This window comes from Oratosquilla oratoria, chromosome 37 (assembly GCF_046742065.1).
Source record: "Oratosquilla oratoria isolate Oo_2021 chromosome 37, ASM4674206v1, whole genome shotgun sequence".
Classification (NCBI taxonomy): Eukaryota; Metazoa; Arthropoda; class Malacostraca; order Stomatopoda; family Squillidae; genus Oratosquilla; species Oratosquilla oratoria.
Window position 1 is genome coordinate 31,326,658 of NC_134813.1, and position 20,045 is coordinate 31,346,702.

General features: G+C 38.1%; 1 protein-coding gene across 1 annotated transcript in view; it reads right to left on the bottom strand.

Moving 5' to 3' along the window:
• Window positions 1-20,045, bottom strand: part of PlexA (plexin A) — a 303,139-nt gene that overhangs the window by 10,544 nt on the left and 272,550 nt on the right. Inside the window, 19 exon segments of the mRNA XM_076175436.1 lie at window positions 1,334-1,547; window positions 2,308-2,445; window positions 3,731-3,995; window positions 4,554-4,800; window positions 5,753-5,947; window positions 8,286-8,504; window positions 8,925-9,044; window positions 9,484-9,533; window positions 9,536-9,660; window positions 9,839-10,187; window positions 12,112-12,339; window positions 12,747-12,948; window positions 14,172-14,297; window positions 14,499-14,707; window positions 14,919-15,081; window positions 15,215-15,445; window positions 18,263-18,391; window positions 18,888-19,070; window positions 19,539-20,045. The exon segment at window positions 19,539-20,045 is cut by the window's right edge and continues 807 nt beyond it. Coding sequence (XP_076031551.1) covers window positions 1,334-1,547; window positions 2,308-2,445; window positions 3,731-3,995; window positions 4,554-4,800; window positions 5,753-5,947; window positions 8,286-8,504; window positions 8,925-9,044; window positions 9,484-9,533; window positions 9,536-9,660; window positions 9,839-10,187; window positions 12,112-12,339; window positions 12,747-12,948; window positions 14,172-14,297; window positions 14,499-14,707; window positions 14,919-15,081; window positions 15,215-15,445; window positions 18,263-18,391; window positions 18,888-19,070; window positions 19,539-20,045 — 3,900 coding nt within the window.

Here is a 20,045-nt window from a genome sequence, read left to right on the forward strand (position 1 = left end):
CTCCCATCCATTTCATCCCCACATGCTCCACTCCCATTCACCATCCCTCCAAGGAGCGATAAGCAACTTGAGAGTTATGTTTAGGACATTTCTATTTTATTCTATGTACCTAGGGCCTCTTCCCACGTATCAGGGAGGTAACCGGCCAAGTCATCCACCCACCCCCCACCCATTCCATACATACATACATATATATATATATATAAATAAGGGCATTATAGGAAATAAGTAAAATTAATAGTGGAGAACTCATGGTCAGGGATGAGTCATAAGATCATCAAAACAGGAACAGGAACAATATCCATACATACATATTCCAAGGGCTTTTTCCCCCCTTACAAAAGAGGTAGCCAAACTTCAAATAGCCAAACTTCAAATAGCAAAATTCCACTCCCATCCATTTCATCCCCACCAACTCCTCTCCCATTCACCACCCCTCCCTCCCTCCTTCCCTCTTCCCTTGGCTCCTCCTGGATGACAGGTAATCCCTTCACCTTGCCCATTGCCCTAGGAACAGGAACAAGAACAGGAAAAAAAAGCAAGCAAGCAAATGTCTAAAGGTTGTCCAGACATACAACTTTCCATACTAATGTATTAACTCTCTGAATAGCTTACAAGCTAACATAGCCCAAGGATCCTTCAGGGATTTCAAAAATAGGTAAGATAGTTGACAAATAAGAAGCAAGACCTCATGAGTAAAACTCCTTTCCTGTATATAACAATAAAAGAGAAGTTACCTTCACCTATGATGCTACCCTCAGCTGAATAAAGGTCATTGCATATGTGTATTTACCTTATTATAGTATACAGGAAAGGAGCAGTGGTTGTTGGATTCGGTCTCCTATTTTCTAATTTTCTAACATACCTTGACTCAAATTCATGTATCTCTAATTTCCAATTAACATACATACATATACCAAGGCTTTTCCCCCCTTACAAGGGAGGTAGCCAAAAAGAAAAAGGCACAAAACCACTCCCACCCATTCCATCCCTAAATACATTCCACTCCCCTCCACCCTCCCTCTTATCTTAGCACCTCCTGAGATTTAAACTCATGTACTGTATCTCTAATCTCATGTACATCCATCTCTAATTCATGTATCCCTAATTTCCAATTATCATAATTACATTTAAACTCGTGTACTGTTTGAGTTTGGGCTAGATCATCTTCTAAGCTATCCACATATTTATACATCAACATGAAAAACTACATTTCTTCACATCCTTTTGACATGTGGTCTTTCTTAGAATAAAAAAATGCCAACTAGTTACTTCATGTATCCCTGTTTAAGTCTGACTTCCTATCAAAGCCTCAAAGCACAGGGTTACCTACCATTTCCTTATAATCGATGCTCTGCCTAATAAGTTTTTCTTCTGAGAGAGAATAGCGGGCCTCAGAGGTTATGGCATCCACAGGGCCCTTATCTACTTGCTGCTTAATGGCACGGAAGAGCATATACAATGGTTCCCCAGCACACTCCTTCAGAAACTTGTACAGTAGGAAGGTAAACCATGATGACAACATTTTTTCTGCCACACTCTCAGTCCTTCAAAAATAAATAACTTTATTTAGATTACCATTCACCAGAAGTTAATATTCATCTAATAGTGCAATTTAATCAATTGCACAAGATACTACTATAGATTGCAACTATACAATTTAATTGGATTTAACTTTAACATTATGTCTGAGAAAAAATTGTAGTCTTTATGAATCCTTCTTGTTTAAGCTTTTAAAGCAACTGTGAGTGAAATCAGCACAACAGTATAAACATTAATTTTTTCATATATACAAGTCTGTAAACCTGAAATATAAACTACTTTTCCAGTAATGATTACATGTACCACAGATTATCAAGTTATCACTCGTTTGTGTGATCTGTAACTCGTTAAACCAAGCAACCTTGACAACAACACAAAATCTCCTCCTAGATTGACTTGTGACTGTTGCTGTTTACCTGGGGGATGCGAGTTTCATGCAAGAGATCAATCAATCAATCCATTGCCCCCTGGTCTCATATGCAGAAGACACACAGCCTCCAGTTGGGACCATAATTCATTTGGAGAAGTGATATTGTGTTGTTGTCCGAGTACTGTTAGTGTGGGTCATAGTAGTACGAGGTGTTCTGTGTATTATGTGAGGTGGCTGCATTTGGGGCAGTTTGAATATGTGTTCCTGCAAGAGAGACCTAGGGTGATAGATTGATGGACTGGTGGATGGAGTGATAAGAGAATTGAATGCAAGAATAGAGGAGAGGATGAAGGAAGATGATAAAAAAATAAATAAATAATATAAATAAGACTCACCTTCTGAACAGCAGTTTTGGGTGAATCTTGCCCTCAATGCATTTCTCAATTAGTTCTGCTAAAAGCGTTTTAAGGATGTCTGAACAATACTCCATCTTACCCTGTAGTGCCACCATAATTAAAGATGCTACATTAACCCTGAAATAGACAAAGAACTTTGTCAAGTAACAATGACTGCTTTACATGAACAAGGTAATTTTCAAAATACTGCATAATTTAACCTTATAACTTACATTTACCAAGTGAAAAAAAATTCACTAGGTAAATACAATGTATATATATATATAAATATATATATATATATATATATATATATATATATATATATATATATATATATATATATATATATATATATATATATGTATATATATATATGTAAGAGCTTTTTTGCCCTTACAAGAGAGGTAGCTAAAGTCAAAGACAAAAATCCACTCCCACACCAACCACGGTCGAAGCAAGATGTGCCAGAACAAATGCTCTGAACCTGCTATTTAGTGATTCATGAATGAACGAATTTGAAAGCAGGCATCAAAGACTCGAACTCAGCTATCACATGACAAGTGATGCAGTGACTTACCAATTACGCTATCTTGATAGCGTAGTTGGTAAGTCACTGCGTCACTTGTCATGTGATAGCCGAGTTCGAGTCCTCGGCAGTACCGCATTTCAATTTCTGCTTATGGCCTCCATTGGGTCTCCCGATGTTGATGGCTTAAAATTAAAGTGCACTGTGGTTGTTAAAAAGTATCTCTAATCACTGGGACCCATTCAGTGTTGTACATACATACATATACGTATATGTATATATATGTATATATATATTTATATATGTATATATATATATATATATATATATATATATATATATATATATATATATATATACAGTCGTACCTCGGTACTCGACCGCCTCTATACTCGACCAAATCGGTGCTCGACCAAAAAATTCGAGTAGAAAATGCATCGGACCTCGAACAGATTTTCGGTACTCGACTAGCTCGAACAGCGGGTAAGCGTCAGTTCGACTCAGACCGCCAGCGGAGTAAGACGTACGCAGTTTGTTCGAGTATTTCTTCCCAGATTTAAACTTTTTCGTGTTGCTCTAGCCCTTAATAATGGGTCCAAAGAAAGACAGTGATAAGGGGAAAATTGGTTTCGGTGTTCGAACAAATCGGTGCTCGACCACCACCTCAGAACGGATTATGGTCGAGTACCGAGGTACGACTGTATATATATATATATATATATATATATATATATATATATATATGTGTATATGTATATATATATATGTGTATATATATATAATATATATATATATAGTATATATAGTAAAAATTCAACATCCTACATAGAAAGAATTGTTGCACAAGCCTGGATAGATATTGTACTGTATATGATCTTAATAATAGTAACATACCTATCTCTCATGGAAAAGTATCTATTGGCTTCCAATGTCCTTATGAAAAGAAGCAAAAAGGTTTTGTTCATGATGAGTTGTCCAAAGAGACGCAATCCCTTCTCTTTGCGAGCAAGGTCAGGCCGATCCATTTGTAATACAGAAGTTTCCTCTAGATTTGGAAATAAGATCTTCATGGAGTAAGTGCGGTAGTCCAGGAATGGTATGCCACCACCAATCAGATCACTTGTCAGATCTGTCACTTCAGTTTGCAGTTCAGCAAATGCTGCAAAAAAGTAGATAATTAAATAGATAAAACAATAATACTAATTCAATATGGGTGCTCCTGAGTAACTACTACATACATGCATATACCAATGACTTTTCCCCCCAAGTCGAAGGCATTAATCGACTCCCACCCATTTCATCCCTTAAAAAAGGGAGGAGTGGGTGGGGGATGGGGGGTGAGGAAGTATGTATGAGAAAAATTTGACGCAGCCTGAAGGGATTTCTCCCTGTCTTCTCCTTTTCTGCATGAGGGGACGGAGAGGGGGGGGTCGCCGAATTTATGAAGCGGCCTTGCTGTGTATGTGCTGTGTCTTGCGACACTGCTTCTGACCCAAGGCAGTGGACAGGATGCAGGGATGACCCGTCATCCAGGAGGTGCCAAGATAAGAGGGAGGGTGGAGGGGAGTGGAATATATTGGAAATGGAATGGGTGGGAGTGGTTTCTATGCCTTTTTCTTTTTGGCTACCCCCCATGTAGGGGGAAAAGCCTTTGGTATATGTATGTATGTATGTAAAAAAGGACAATAGGCTATTTGTAAATATATAACATACTCACCTTCTTTACACTCAGCAGCAACTCGAAGTTCTAAGATGTCCATCTGTTCTTGCATTCCCTTGAGTACTCTTGAGTTCTGATTGCTCTTGTGACGATAAACAATAAGGAAGATGATCAGGATGATTATAAGAACTACAGCACCAACAGACAGTCCAATTATAAGATGTTGGGGAAAGTCAGCCACATCTCCCGATGGTGTGTATTTCAAGGAGCCAAGGTCGAACTTCAATGCACCTCCCACAACAACCTATATTGTAAAAAAAAAAAAGGACAAAAAAGAAAAGGAAAAGAAAATTTAAAACATTCCAAAACATCCTACAATAATTGTAAAAATAAATGAATTAATTAAATAAATACATAAAAATAAATCAATAAATCATGAAGATGATGATGATATGGTTAACGTCACAAACTCCCCATTATCAGACTAGAACAGTGCCCCTTACAGAGGACTTTGTAGCATGGAAGCTAACCTCTTCAATACAATGGCACCTACATAGGCATCATAAGGCAAGAATGGGTATACAAGGGTGCCAGCATCAGTCTCTTGATTATATTTATTTTTTAGTTGTAGCTAAGTGACCACCAAATTCTGCAAATTGGTTTGATCACCCCATCCCCACCCACACTCATCTCCAACTTCCCCCTCACAAACCTTCCCAAATTCAGCCATCAACTTTCCCAATCCCCCCTCTAATCCCATCACAAGTACAGCATCATCAGCAAACAACAACTGGCCCATCTCCCACACTTCTCCACCCTCCCCAACTACCTCCTGCACCACCCCATCCATATATAAATTGAACAGCCAAGGTGACACAACACATCCCCAGTGAAGTCCTACTACAACCTCAAACCACTCACTCTCTCCACAACTTCAACACAGGCTCCATCACTTTTGCAAAAACTCCCAACTGCTTTCAACAGTTTTCTTCCTATCAAATACATCTGCAATACCTCCCACAGTGCCCTCCTGTCCACCCTGTCATAAGCCCTTTCCAAATCCACAAAGCCCTAAAAAACATCTCCACCCCCACTAAAGCCTTTTCACATAAATAAATAATGAATAAATAAAATAATAATATATAAATAAATGAAATAAAAATAAACAATGCTGAGAAAATTCAGCCATAGTAATTAATCATTCTATACTTTACAAACTATATCTTTTATATGATAAAAATAATCCATGGTCTTACCACAACTTCAGGTAGACTGTCTCCTTCTATTGGGTCAGGCTGGTGTGGCGGTGGACGACAGATGAGCTGGGAGCGTGACAGTGACGTGACATTGCAAAATTCATTGCCAATACGAACTTCAACATCTGCTTCCTGAGAAGCACGGTCCAAGTTGACACCATTAAGTGTCAGGTAGTCTGATGTATACATCTTGATCTGCCAAAATGGTAAAATAAAAAATAAAATTGTTCACCTTCCATCATAATTAACAACAATATACATTAATTTCAATCACTTCATAAGATACATAATTTCAGTCAATTCATAATTTGCATAATTATTTCAGTCACTAGGAAGATTTTCAGATCTATGGTCTTTAATCTATCGTCAACCATAATCATCAATTGCATGAAGATTATCAAGACATCTTTTAAAAGACAAGGAAAAAAGAAAATAAATACAAAAATAAAATGAAACCCAATCACTAAGAATCACTTACAGATGTGCCATCACAGTAGGAAGGAGCAATAAACAGGGATTACTAAAAGGTACATTACATCATCCAAATGGTCAGAAATTAAAAGCAGCGAGATGCAATTCAAGAAAACAACCTTGAACTTAGTTAGGAATAAATCTTAAGGGGAATATCAGAAAAGCAAGGTCAAACACATTTTGCATACTGTGTATTCCATGTGTTTCACTGAGAAGAATGCACAATAATGTAACACACATGCACATAAATCTTAAATCAATACTGAAATTACAAGATTACCATTAGAAGCAATGTCAAATGCTAATCATTCAATCAATATAAGTACATACCATGACAGCACATAGCCATACTCCCCCTTCTTCAACCCCATGAATCATCCCTGGCAAGGTTCTATGCAGATTCCCAGTCCATTCCCACTGTTTTCAAGCAAATAAGATTGATTTGACCCAACCACATCCCATATGCGAGTCCCCTTGGCTTTGTCCACTCTCGGTCATCTTTAAAAGATTACCCTACAAGGGGGCTAATGTCCAGAGAGAAAGGCATATTACTGAGGCTATTGTTCAGTGACAAGGCATTTGTCTCATGCTGGGACTAATAAGAACATCCTTGTTTGACACATGTCTCCAGCGGTACCCTATGGTCTTTGAAAGACTCCACTCTAAAGACATTTAGATGTGATCTTGTAGCTTTGATGAGGGTCTATGCCTTGCATCCATATGGCATCACAGGGATCACAAGGACCTTGAGGGCACAAACTTTGGTCTTCCTATACTACCAAATAATAGTGCTAGGACTATCCACAACTCAATTGGTCATTCAAAGTCATCTAGTAACTTCTAAGACTGAAATCTTAGTTCCAACCTGTCATTTGGTCTTGTCCATTGAAATCCCAAATGCCTGAATTTTGGTCTTAATCCAAGAAACCGTGAATCCTATTAGGTTCCACTATTTATTCAGTGATTTTCTTATGTTGACTGACACATTCTTATATATCTTTAGTAAACAATATAAACATACCCTTTGGTCTTTCACCTTCTGATTTATATTGTCATTCCTCCACCTCCCACCTGCCCTATCCTTTTACTTTTGTTTTACTCCTACCCAGGCTTCTTCCGACCAAATTTAGGATCAAGGCTCCTAGCTGGTCAGGCCACAAGTGCCCCTTGATCCCTCCCCATGTGTTTTACTTGACAAATCACTTTTTGGGAGATGAGACTATTTTGAGATGAACATGGGCCTGCATCAGGGTTGTGTGATGTCATGGTTGTTCAACATGTATATGGATGAGGTGGGAAGGGAATAAATGCATGAATGGAGAGGCTTGGAATTAATGGGTGAAAACAGGTCATAGAAAAAGAACATGTTGTTGTTTGTACATGACACTACACTCCTGATTCACTTTGAGGAGACATTAGAGCAGTTGGTGACTGTCTGGAAGGGTATACATTTAACTAATTGTAATATAATGTAAAGGAGATTTGTGAGGTCCCATTTCTCTTTCTCCATTTATCATACCTAGTATCGGATTAGTTTATGATTTTAGACTGGGCTATGTCACCTTATGGCTTTGTCATGAGAAATAGGTACTTAGGGGTGAACACACAGAAAAAATATACAAGGGAGTGATTGTGCCCATAGCACTGCATGGAGACTTGGAATTTGAATGAAAAGAGCCTACACATGTTTGGGATGACGTGTTTAAGAAGTTTGGAGGGGATTACAAAAAATAAGATTGAGTGAGAAATGTGGAGAAGGGTGTGAGCATGAAGGGCGGCTTAGGAACTGGACAATTTATAGAAACCGGGGTTGCATGTGGTAATGAATGAATAAGTGAATATGGAGCTAAATCACAAGTAAAGGAAGCAAGTCAATGTACATAACGACATATTTGACTTTGGGCCATTTAATTTCGCTGGTCCTAGCTCGAGAAGTAGCTCTAATGCGTTGCAATATTTTCAAAAATGAAAGTGTCCATAAAGCTCTGATATCTGACAGGTTACCCCATCAGTGCAAACGAGAAAAGTTTGTATAAGTTTTTTATCTATCAGCCATACATACATGATTTTCATCCTCAAATTTGTGGTATTTGGGGTCTGGGAAAAGCAGGAAGTTCCTGAAGGAATCACGGTCGTTGAGCTGCTTGACTCCGTTGACGCTATCCATGATGAAGCCGTATTCAAGACTTAACCCTTCCTCTGGACTGATGTGGTCGTGCATGCTGACTGGTATCTTCGGTGTATGGCACTCCATGTGGGTGTTGTTCTTCACTGTGCATGGCTGTATGAAGTACATCCAAATATGATTAGGTTTTCATGAAAGTAAGCTCAGTTATAACTACAGTTTCACTTAGGGTACTATTACTATACACAAAAAGACTTTTTACCATGGGGGAGGAGGGAGGGAGATAGAGAGAGCGACAGAGAAATATTACAAAGGAGATAGCCAAAGTCAAAGGCATAAATCCACTCCCATCCATTTCATCTCCACATACTCCACTCCCATTCACCACCCCTCCCTCCCAACAGCACATTTTAGGATCTTCAACATGTAACTCCAATATAAAAACAACATATCTGAAGCCTTATAATGACAAGATTTTTGTACTTCTTTATGGAATAAACCCCTCTCTTTTATCCAAAAAATAAAACTGATTTAGTTACTGAAGGATAATAAATATCCTAAAAGCAATTTACTTACTGATGTATAGTTGATATCCTTATATTTGACATACATCTTTGGTTCCTGGATAACTTTGAAGTTGGTGCCATTGACAGATATGATAATACCTCCGGATAGGATGCCACGAGGTCCATCTCGCTGCAAGTAGTAATTCACGTGGATTTACGATCTACACTTGTGAGATACTGATGTTTCAGCCTTCTCATGTCTATTACCTATTTAATCTAGGGCATCTAAACTGTTTTACCAGTCAGGCCAAACATTAAACTACTGCAATGTTAAAAGGCCCTACTACATTATCTATTGTCAATATTTCAATAATTTTATATGACTGTGAATATACCCCTACAGAAACTGACAAATTCTTTGGTTGATAGTAATAGTACAGGAGAGTTCATATTAGCCAATAAAAGTACAAATAGTCATTATTGTTTCTAAATGATGTTTACAACACGAGGGCACCTAAAGAAAACTAACATTGTGCAATATATTAACAGACCATAAAATCATGAGGTTAACTGCTTATCACATCGAATTTCCTTGTTTGCACTACAAGAAAACAATGAATAACACTCACCAATCCAGCAAGGCCTACACGCCCTGATTTCACACTGTTGACTGTTGGTCTTCAACGTAACTGAAAAACTGATCCTCCAGTTTTCGTTCACCATTATCAAATTTCATGCGTAGGATACCTTCTTCAACTAAAGATTCTGCTGCTGAAGTAACGCATGTTGCCACAGTAGCATTGGCTCTATGGAATGGACAAAATATAGCGTCAAAATATCATCTTCCTTCCAACTTGGTATCTAACCTGTGCTTTCTAGTTTGTTCAAAATTTGTACCTGGGTCATATCAAACACATATTTGATCTCTGAAGCAATGTATACCAAACATCAATTCTATAAAAAAAAACCATGATCAATACTAACGACTGGATATGGCAGGGCAGGTCATTTATGAAGGCTGTGATGCTACTGCCTGCATTCATATGCTGCCCCATGATGCTTAGCAGCGTTCCTCCTGATTTAGGTCCTGACTTGGGGGAAAGACCCTTTATCACTGGATTGACAAACTTGTACATCAACCTTGATTCTCCTCTGTATTCCTGTGCTACCTTCACCACAATGGGTCCCTCCTTGTACTCATTGATGCCAGGCCCATCTACAATGCATGTTACCTCTCGTGTCTTGACATACGAATTACGATATGGTTGACAGTTAATTCCAGCTACCGTGATTCCCTTGTAGATATCATCAATGTGTTTTCCCAAGTTGATACCTGTATTCAAATGAAATAAACATCAGTACCATAATGAAAAGGATATGAATATATTATTATTATTTTTGTATGTATATATATACATAAATACACACACACTCCATCTACAGAATTATGTGAGGTATAGAAGTCCTTGATAGAGAAGACTTACTAAAGTGGGAAGAGAAACACAAGAGGACATGAAAGGAAGCTCAAAAAGGACAGTTATAGAAGAGACCTGAAAAAGAACAGCTTTTTCCAGAGTGGTGGATGTATGGAACATACTAGATGAAACAATAGTGTGTGCAAAAACAATACAAGAATTTAAGAGCAAATTAGATATGGCGAGATACAGAGATGGGACACCACAAGTGTAGTTCCCCCATCTGTAAGATACAACTAGGTAAATACTAGGTGAATACACAGACACATGAGTTTGAGTCTAGGTATGTTAGCAAACTAGAGAATTGAAGACTGAACCCAATGAGCATTGCTCCGTTCCTATATACTACAATTATGTAAATACACACTGGGAGTGAACAAACATGTGTCAAAGACTAGTGGAAGGAAGAAGCAGAAACTGGACTGGTTTAACAAAAAGTGTGAGATTGCAAAAAAGGCCTGGGATGTGGAATAGGGAAAATGGAGGAAGAGAAGAAGCAATTAAACAAAAGAAGCTTACAAACATGTTAGGAATAACTATACAAGAATTTGCAGTGAAAAAGAGCAATTTTGAGAGAGGTTTAGAAGATAAATGCAAAGATGAACTGAAATGGTTTTACAGGTTTATGAATGGGAAATTGAGACACAGAGGAGTAAACACCAAGTTAATAGTGGGCAGTGAGGTCTTTCAAGAAGCCTCAACTCAGGCAGAAATAATGAAAGTTTCCAATCAGTCTTCACAAAAGGGAGCATTTTTTTTTTTTTTTTTAAGTGAGAGGAACAAATAACCAGGTTCAGAAGATATAAATGTACAATTGAGGGAAATGCTCAATCTCTTGGGATTATTGGGTGTGACAAAAGCTTCAGGACCTGATACGATTTCAAACTGGATATTTAAAGAATGTAGGGAACAACTAGCAGACAAGATCCACAGTCTTATTACATGTTCATTGAAAGTAGGTATTGTGCCACTTGATTGGAAAAAGGCAAATGTAGTGCCAATTCATGAAGGTGGAAATAAGGAGACACCACTAAATTATAGGCCAGCATCACTGACCAGCACAATAATGAAATCATATGAAAGAATTGTGAAAGATTGATGGACAAAATATCTTGAAAAGATGAACATTCTGACAGTCAGTTTGGCTTTGGATCTGGAGGGTCATGTGCATTGAACCTTTTATGCTTTTACTCGGGAGTGACTGCGGCAATGCACGAAAGAGAGGGGTGGGTGGACTGTGCGTACCTTGACTTAGAGAAGGTATTTGATAAAGTACCTTATAGCTGACTGATGAGGAAATTGGAGCATGATGGAGGAGTGAGAGGCAAACAACTAGAATGGATGAAAGATTTTTTGAAGGAAAGATACACAAGGACAGTAGTAAAGGACAAGATTTCGAGATGTAGTATGGTCCCCACACAGAGTGAAGGATATAAGCAAGATTGAGAGAATACAAAAGGCAGCAATCAAACTGGTCCCCAGCCTGGCAGATAAACCATACGAGAAGAGACCAAAAGCACTGGGTCTGCCAACTTTGAAAGCACAAAGAGAAAGAGGCAATATGATTACAGCATTCAGGTCAATAAATGGGATAGACTGCAGTGACAGAAGAGATCTCCAGATTAAAGATTGGTTTTAAGAGGTTAGGAGCAAATTAAGAAAGACCACATGTCTTAAAAAAATTCATTCCATCCTGACATTGGTTCCTTTACTTTTTGTCCAAACAAGCACTCTAATAATAAACTAATATACAGTTCTGTATTTTCTTCAGGTTCTCCTTACCTTGAATTGTGACATTAGTGCCTCCTTCCCACGGTCCTGACTGTGGAGTGAAGCTTGTGATAGTAATGTTTGGGCATGTTTGCTCTCTGTCCAGCCAAGAACCACTTGCACATTGCTCCTGTACCTCACATCGGCGTGTTGACTGACACCAACCACAGCGATAACGCTCTGCAAGGCTTAGACACATGCCACAATTTCTGGCCATCAAATGGCACTTGTACACCAACACTGTGGAAATGAAAAGGAAAACAACCAATAAATCAGAAATTTATAACTTACAAAGAAGAAAAAATAAATCATATACATATGTATATATACATATTCTTGTAAATCTATCCACCTATTTATTAATCAATTTTGTTATTATTATTATTATTACTTGTTTCTATTATCAATATTCTATTCATTTATTGACATCATCCCCAAAACATACAGAGGAAGCCTTACTGGATGTGCATGTATATCAAATATATTTAAGCAGTTCCATAAAGAAAAACTGCAGTGTGATATGAAGCTAGGAATTTACTAAATCATGAACACATAATTCCTCTTAATACAGAGGAAATTCTCTTCTTCAAAAAAAGACTACAACATATGATGAACACTATTGGATAAAACTTAACTCACAAACTCACCATGGATGTTATCAGGATTATCAAGAGGTTTGGAACCACCCCAGATAACAGCAAAGGAAGCATTAGTTGAGGGCGTGCTGGTTGTGTACAAGAACTCCATTTTATCACAGTAGATGGTGTCACTAAGAAGGTTAGCATCTACACTTGTGACCCGACCTTCAATGTTGAATTGACAAACAAATCTTGTTTGTGTGATAAATTGCTGTAAAGAAGGTAAAAATTATTCATTTTAATAAGAGATACCTCCTTTATAAGGAGAAAGTAACTTATAGAGATAGATAAATAAGCCCTACAAAAAATACCAATGTGCTGCATCAACCCTTTCATTACATTTCACAGTTTAAGTTATTTATTCTAGCTATCACCAGGTGATTCTATTCAGCCGAGGGAAACACCACACTGCAGCAAGAGACCCTAAATATAAAATCATCAGTGAGGAAAAAGTGAAGTGTTGTCTTAATGAAGAATACAATTTATCCAAGCTGAAAGTTTTCAGTCTAAATCTCACCACATTACCTCCACCTTCAGTGACTTGTCAGTTGATCTTTATCCGCTCAATAATATGAAATAAAAACCTACTATCATTGTATCAAGAATAAAATTTCATGCACACAGGCACAATGATAGTAAATAATTGTTTTTCTAACACTCCCCACCAACTTATGTATCAAAGGTATTGGTCTCTAATCTTCCTATTTATGGGTTTGAATCCTGCACTTCTCTCTGAAGTGACAATTACCTGTCTCAATAGTTCAAGCATATAGGACAAAAGTGACAGCTTTGTCTGCAGCTATCCCCTGGCATATGTCTGTCACTGTGTTTCCATACAATACTTGCAAAGTAAGGATAAGCATGGGAGAGAGCTGGACTCTTACCCCATGCCTTTCTTGTAACAAATTACCTTTACAATGATGAACTTGCAAAACCTCAGTACAGTACCTCCTATCCCTTTAGAAAAGGTGTACATGTTCTTACTGTCCCCCAACCCCAGGCTTTAAAACATAAAATCTTTGAAAACTTTGAAAAACCTTAGAGAGCTCTCAACATTCAAGTGCAAAACATTAACAGGTACAAATAATCCTCATATACATCACAGCCAAGAAATGATGAAGTGTAATAGATATACTTCATGTCATTTCTAGTGTCATTACAATACATTCTAAATAGAGTAACAAATGTTCAATTTTTTCTTCCCCATATGTCTCCTGAAGTTTGGGAATTTGCCAAATGACTCTAGACTTAAAAAAAATATATACATATCTAAACAAACATTCTACATTGAATGTTTTAAATCACCATTCTGAACCAGAAAAAGCAACTCAAGGCTAAATTGATCCATTTCAATGACATGTAAATCATACAAATATTAGCTAATATCCTTATGATAACTGTGACCCAAACAGTAAAGATTTGGTTTTTACTTACTGCAATGTTGTCCACTTTTACTTTAATTGATCTTTCTGATACTGATGGTACTAATATCTCTTTACTTTCTACAAACGTTATTCTCGGACAAAAGGAAGGACCACTGCGTATGCTTGGCCCTATACGCTGTTTCAGGAGGGAAAAACACGTTAAAACATCAACTTTAATTATTCAACACTATACTGAATAATAATGTACATATATACAGTCCTATTATCATTATTGCTTTGCAAAGTAATCAATTTTGAACATACAAAAATGTAAAGCTGGGCAAATGATCATGTTTTTTTCTTGAATCTCTCTGAAACTTTTATTTCCCATACTCACATTAACACCATTGACGAGTACATCATTCCTGCAGTTCTCAGCTGAATCATGTGTACACCTATGTCCATCAACACACCAATCACATGGAAAAGGTGATGACACACAGTCTGTGCAAGAACTGTATGTGTTGCAATCAAAAAAAGTGAAGTTGGTGGACACAAATTCTGGTCCCTTCTCTTTTCGCACAGATAAGTTGACTGTGAAGTGATCTGTGAAAAAGAAGAACATAAATCAAACTGAACCTAACCTTGACCAAAGGTACTTGTCTCATTAATTTAGGAAAACCCATTAATAAGTTGTCATAAGCCCAAAACAATGACCAAATTTCAACATGTTTGTACTTCACCAGATTCATTACTATGAGATCCCCAGAGCCCAAAAAGAGACCAATTTATCAAGGGTTGACGAAAATATACATACGCTCATTGTATGGAATGTCAGGCAACATATCAGTACGTGGAGTTGTACACGAAACTCCCCGAGCTGTACGTTTAGCTTCTGTGGAGAGCTCCTTCCCCATTGCACTGAACACACATTGCAGGTTTCCATCTACTGATGGTAGGTTGTCAATTGTCAGGGATAACTGTATGGGTAAAAAAAGAATAAATAAACAAATACATACATATACCAATGGCTTTTTTTTCCACCTTCAATCATCTAAAAAAGTAAAATTTCAGCAACAGTAAAAAACAAAAACATGTAACCTCCATACATACTGTTCTTGCAGTTGTGCGTTGCAGCTGGTGAGGCATGACCTGTGTAATGGTAGTGCAACGACCTGTCTGGTAACTGACCCAGTGCTGGGGATCCTGTGTCGCATCTCTACAATCTCTTCTCAACGAGCACTTGTTCTCAAGTGAGCACCAGCCACAGTGTGGATCTCTAGCCCCGAGACATTGATTGCAGCCCTCATAGATGCTACACTCCTGAGCCTTTACCTTAGAAATCTAAACATACAATGCAGTGATTAAACTCTGGAAAGAACTGTACTGTAACGTTTTAATAACAAGCGGCAAAACTTTCATACATAAACATATACACATAAACACACACACACCGATCGTCGAAGTAAGAAATCATCAGTCATGCATGAGAAAGACTGGAAAGGCTATACCTGAAGAGGAGGAAAAGAACCAGCTTAAGAAATTATCAAAAAGTAAATTGGGCAGTCTAGACTAAAGACCTATGGGATCTTGTTCTAGGTAGCAGGGTACTGAAAGAATTTACCACAAGCTAAGCTACCCTGTCAATGACATTCTTACAAACCCATTTGAAAAAAAAAAAAATAATAATAATAATGCTTCAATCTAGAGGAAAAAATTAAAAACAATCCATTTTTTTCAAGTAGACATGATGGATGTGCTAAAATACAGGCTAATGTTGCTCACAAGCATAGTAAGAAAGACAACAGAAGATAATCAAACAAAAATAGTGCACTTAGAAAAAGCAAATTGAAAATAGCAAATTTGGCTTTAGATTAACTATGTCACACATCTCAAACTTCCTGAGCTAGTGATACCTTGCTAGAAACATGCAGATGGAGTGTACTAAGACTTGAAGATAAAAAGCCTTGTATTGGGATAAGCAGGCATCTGAGTTTTCTACCCACTGGCATAAGACAAGATGACACAACTCACCAGTTGTATCCAGCAGATATGGAATTTTCTCAAGAACCTGTAATTTTTTTCTCCCCGTCTCTCATTCTCACTATCCCATCACTTTCACTATCTCTTTTCTTTACCAATTTTTTTCACATATGAGAGCCACAGTCTATCTCAATGCTATGAGTGGTAAGCATCACAATGTGCAGGTAATCACTTTACAGATCCTAAGAAATCTACTAAATACATAACAACCCCTTAATATGCCACAGTAAATTAACTTTCTAATGGAACATATTAATTTTGCCTGGCCTCTCAAGATTTCTACAAAGGAAATTATCAGTGACATAGTACCACAGTGAATTATATAGCAAGTTGTAGCTCTGCTGGATGCTGAACAGGAAAGTGGGAAGTAGATGATCAAACTTGGAGGTTTTATATGATTAACTATTATTTGAAGAAGATCAGAGAGCAGAAGTTACCTGCCTATTGAACCTTTTCACTGAAGGAAGTAATTTTCATTACCAGAAAATTTCATTTACCTCAAGGAAAGCAACAACACAGGATTATATTCACCTCAAGGGAAGAAACAATACTATCCACTCCTCACTGCATCCTACACAAAAAATTTCTAATATGAAAAAAAAGAGACTGAAGCTACATACTGCTTGGCAATTTTAGTAACTAATTAGACAATTTGGAAACAAGGGAATAGCACATATTTCTTGAAAATCTGTTGTTCGCTATCTTTTACATTATCATCTCGACAAACAACATAAACTCAGTCCCCTCCCCAACCTGCTATTCACATGACAGGAAATAAAAATTACATTGTCTATAAACCTATTTCACACCATCAGGTTTTATTGACATAACTACCTATGAAACTGACAAGAGAGCACAAGCAGGGAGAAATTGAAATTATAAAAGAGGGTAATAATTTCCCAGGACTGAAAGCACTGGAGAAGCAAACTGGGAAAACTTAAAAAAGATAACCGAGGTCATTAACTCCTGTACCATATGGCACTTATCCGTTCATTCCAGCCATCACCAGGCTTTTCATTCAGTTGTGCAAGACTTCTTCAGTAGCAGAGTAATTAATGTAAAGCATGAGAAATTTCTAGAAAGACACAAAGAATCAGTAGAAGATGCAGAGAATCGAGAATCAAAAGATGAAAAGATATAGATGAGGTACAGTAATGCAGACACAGAAGTTCTCATGCATATACAAGATTTAAAATAGCAAAATACCTCAATTTTTTTTTTAATATTTGAATGAAATGTGAAAGAACTAGACATCCGATTTCACAATGAATATGCAAAGTTTAAAGATATCAAATATCCAGTAAATGTGAACAAGTTGATTCTTGTTAATGACAACAAATTTCAAGAGGTCTTGACACAAAACAGTTTATGATAGGCAATTTATAAATTCTAGATTAACAGATGGGGATATATGGCTACTACATTCACCCTTCACTTTAAACATTCCATCCTCCTTATTTACCAGTCACATTCACTTCACCCCCATCATAAAAGCTCTTAATTACACCTGAATTTTCCCTTTATTCCATCCAGTCTCATGGTATTCCACACTTTCCTATCCGTTCTATCATCCCTTCTCCAGAATAAAATAAATATACTTCCCTTATCATGTATTCTCAGAGCTATCTTAAGGCCAGCCACACATGTGCAGTTTAAACTGACAGTTACAACTGTTCGGTTATAACTGTCAGTTGAAACTGCACGTGTGTGGGTATCTCAGTATCACTGAGATACCCACACACGTACAGTTTCAACTGACAGTTATAACTGAACAGTTGTAACTGTCAGTTTCAGTATCACTGAGATACCCACACACGTACAGTTTCAACTGACAGTTATAACTGAACAGTTGTAACTGTCAGTTTAAACTGCACGTGTGTAGTCGGCCTTAGAGTAAAAGTCTGATCTGGATAAGCTCTTCCTTACCAAAAACTATACCATTTCTCTCCTATCATACGTGTCTCTTCTCCTGCATTATGATCCTACCATACAACCCAACCTCAATTCAATTAGAATTTCCTGTTTTTACATGAATCACATAAATATATTTATAAAATATAATGCATAGATTCATGTGTATGTAAGGGTGTATAATAAAGAATTCCCATAATACAATACCTTCTTCTTGGTCATCACATAGAGGTGATCTCTGCTCTTGTCAAAGTGCATGTCTTTGTTGACTTCTGACCCTTCATCCACAATGATGTCACCATATTCTAAAGCTTTCTTCTGGGTCTCGATCACCACCTGTGGGAGGTGAACAATTCAGAATTAAATGTTAGAACAATATTTATAATCTCCACGTGTCTCATCTCCTCATATAATCTACCAAAGTTTTTAGTTTGACATGATATAGCTGATGGACAAAAGCAACAGAATGGACAACAACAGCAATCATCAAAATGAAAAATAGTTTAAATTGATGGAATTCAATACATTCTTTGTGGAAAAAATGGTAGAGCATGAGGCATTTCTTGATACAGGTTCTTGCCAACACATCCATAATGAGTATCACTTTTTCATACATTCTAGTTACTTCTAGAATACTTTGTTCATCTCTGTAGCAAAGGTATGATAGACTACCTCAATTCACCCCTTCCCTTGTGGGTGGCAATTCTTTTTATTCTGTCATTACATTATTCTGTTATCTCCATGGCATTCCCTTCCCACCACAAATAATATTAACAATGATATCTTTAATGATCCTTTTACCCATTCCCTGAGGAACTCCCTCCCCACTCACCTTCTTGAGATGCCCATCGTAAGTACCAAGGAAAACAACAGTGTAGACGCCAGTCGAGGTTGCTGTGATGGATGTCAGGAGTGTGGGAAAGGTGAGTACAGACAGACCCTCAACGGGCTGTTCTCCACCTAGGGGTGTGTTCACATCCATCCCACAAAAGTCTTCATTCAGGTCGTTGATAGCCTGCAGAAAAGAAAGAGAAACTTATATAAATAAGGAAGAGCTTGTTAATCCATGCTATACCATAACTTTCTTTATACAGTTAAATCCCTTCAATGTAGGACTAATGACAGTCACTTGGTAGTCGTGTGAGACAGGTGTCAGACAATTATTTCCCTGTTCACCCTATATTCAAAACCTGCTACCCCCTCACCTCCATCTGGAGGTGTTGCCCTGAAGACCTGGAACTCAAGTTTCCAGACATGGTTCAAGAACTCTATATCAAATCTGATGTTCCCCAGCTTCTCACGTAAGGAGAGCAGACAACCAGCACCTGCTTTTTTCCTCCTACTACTGCTACCTTTCTAATAGGTTGTGTGTGTGGGGGAGGGGGAGTAATAGGACAGTCTGGCTGACCTAAGTGTGGCAGTAGTTTGGTCAGTCAAACCTAGAATATATGACCGAAGTGGATGGACAAAATCAATGACTCACCGTGGGAATGCAACGATGGGAGGGAGAGATGAAGGAGAGCCCCCGGACGCCCTTGCCCCGGAAGCACTCCTGGATGTTGTTGATGAACATGCGCCGCACCGACTTCATGCTGTACACGCACAGGGCGCTCTTCTTGGCCGGCTTGGGGCTCATCTCCCCCTCCTCCTCATCCGAGGGCGAGAAGACGGCGAAGAGGACGTCGTCGTTGGTCTGGATGCCCAGCTGGGTAGCCAAGATGATGCCCGGTTTGCCCACATAGGCCGCCTGGGCTAGGTTGTACCGGGTTCCGTTCGAGTCCTTGCACTCGATGGGAATCTCCGTGTAACTGTAGTAGGCCGTGTCGTTTTGACATACCCGGACCAGCTTGCTGATGAAGGGCGAGGGCAGGTTCGTCTCCTTCATCTGCCGCGTGAGGAAGTAGCTGAACTTCTCGGACCCGAAGCCGTAGACGTAGTTGATAAGGTAGCGCTCGCGCGCCAGCGAGTTCAGGTACATCCGTGTACTGGT